General features: G+C 62.7%; 2 protein-coding genes across 2 annotated transcripts; one reads left to right on the forward strand and one right to left on the reverse strand.

Annotated features, from left to right (window-relative positions):
- Tco025E_10254 (uncharacterized protein) lies at window positions 1-582 on the forward strand (the record flags this gene model as incomplete). The annotated part of the gene is made up of 1 exon (XM_029377035.1): window positions 1-582. A coding segment is annotated over one exon (582 nt), but the record flags the coding sequence as incomplete, so codon positions are not given.
- An 898-nt stretch (window positions 583-1,480) lies between these two features.
- Window positions 1,481-2,037, reverse strand: Tco025E_10255 (uncharacterized protein; the record flags this gene model as incomplete). The annotated part of the gene is made up of 1 exon (XM_029377036.1): window positions 1,481-2,037. A coding segment is annotated over one exon (557 nt), but the record flags the coding sequence as incomplete, so codon positions are not given.

Raw genomic sequence — 2,037 nt, forward strand, 5'->3', positions numbered from 1 at the left:
TCTTCTGCCCCCCGCCGTTGTTATTACCGCCGCCCAGCCGGCCCAACGAGTGCCGTCGGCCCGCTGCCGCCGCTTCGACGGGGCCCTTGCAGCCCGCGCGTGACGAGGGCGAAGTTGTGCGTCCGCAAAGTCGTCGCGTTAGTTCCGCCTTCCCCGTCTCCCAGCCGCCCCGCAGCCGCCTGCGAAACCGAAACCCCGCGCGCCCGTCGGTGGGGACGGGAGCCGCGCGCGGCCCGTCGCCTCCTCCCGGACTGCGCCACGAGCGCGCCTCCCCCTCAGCGGCCTCCGCTTCTTCGCCGTGCCCCCGCAGCGAAAAGGCGGCAAAAGGGGGCGGCGAAGGGGGTCTGTGGCGCCTCACCCGCCCCCCGCACAGTTCACACGCTGCGCGACGGCGGCCCACGGGGCGTGAACGGGCAGCCGCCAGGAGGCTCGAGAAGAGGCCCACAGCCACACGCACACGCACACGCCCCGCACCCAGCGCACCTCCAAAACGCAAGAAATGACGAGCTCATCGCGGCCAGCGCAAAAACACCCAACGCGGGCAACGCGCCCCCCCCACGCCACTGGCAGAACGCGGCGTAGGCCAGCAGAGGGCGGGCCCTTCACGCGCAAAGGGCGCAATGGCCACAACGTGGGGAGGCCACACACACACCCCGCCTGTCCTCTCCCGCCGCAGCGGAGGAGAAAACAAAAAAAGTGTCGTCTTCGCGGGCCACCGCTGCCTCTAGCGGGGAAGAGGAGGAATGAGGGGGAAATGGAGGCGTGTCGGCGGCGCAGCCGGCAGCGGCGGAAGGAAACACAGCGCCGAGACGCGCAGCGGCAGACACGGCGCACGGACTCAAAGTGAGCCGCGGTGAGTTGCCCCACGAAACAAAAACAAACAAACAAAATTAAAGCATTTAAAAAGAGGTTTACGTCCAGCAGGAGGCCCGGGAAACAAAACAAAAATGATAAAACAAAATTACTTCGGCGGGTTTTTTTCTTCTCCCCTCACGTGCCCAAAAGCACAAGAGGACTGTGAGCGTGAGCGCGTGTATATTTATGTTACCTGCAAGAAAAAAAGCAAAAAAAAAACAAAGAAGAAAACATCGCTCTGTTGCATCAGCCCACACTTCCTTCTCACATTTCATGCGGCGTTCGGCCTGCGCTTCAATCGGGCAGTTGCGTCAAATCCGTGCGGGGCGCACAGCAATGCGGCCGGCACCGCGCGTGTGGGGAACAGCAAAAAACAACAACAGACGAACAGGAGAGTGAACTCGTTACTCATGGCGGTGCTTACAGCGAGCGAGCAGTAGAGCAATAAAAAAGAAGAGGAGCGGAGGTGCCGATTACTCCGGCAAAGCACAAATGAGAAGGAAAAAATTGAAGCGAAAAGAGAATAAAAATGGGGGACCTCGAAAAACCCAAATGAATGTCGATGGACAACCGCACCGCACACTTTTCACGAGACTTCGCAAATGTAATTCCCCCCCCCCATGAATCAGAGAGCCGTCGTGCCCCACACCCCAAGCATGGCAAGCAGCAAAAGCCGAGACACGCACCCACGCAGAGCGTCGTCGCTGCCTGTGCTCAGCTGGAACGGCCCTGTGATGTTCTTGAAGGCAGCGGAGCCGTTGCCGGGTAGTAGTGCCGTGGCGGCGTTGCTGGAAGCCTCGTGGCCGCCGTCCGCGTCCGCCGCAGTTTGGGGGTCTGCGCCAAGTTCTCTTTCTGCAACGTTTGGCGTCTCGCTGGTGGGCGCGGCGGAAGCAGACGGCACGCCACCAACGCTCTCTGGCGCATGCGACGGAGGGGTCTGCTGCGCCTGGCCGTCATCCTTGCGCCCATTCTGCACAGGCGCGTCACCCACCGGGCCCGCCGTGGCTGCGCCGTCTGCGGGAGGCGAAGGGCCCCGCTGCTGCTCAGAGGGCTCAGCACCGAAGACCTGTTCAGTCCCAGTTCTCTCGCGTCCAGTGCCCGCACTCGGCTCTGGAGACGATGACGGCGCCGATTCACCACTGCCACTCGCCGCCTCGTGCGCATCCACCTCCTCTTTGGCCT

The sequence above is a fragment of the Trypanosoma conorhini genome, assembly GCF_003719485.1.
Source record: "Trypanosoma conorhini strain 025E chromosome Unknown Tco_14.4_contig_01562, whole genome shotgun sequence".
Classification (NCBI taxonomy): domain Eukaryota; phylum Euglenozoa; class Kinetoplastea; order Trypanosomatida; family Trypanosomatidae; genus Trypanosoma; species Trypanosoma conorhini.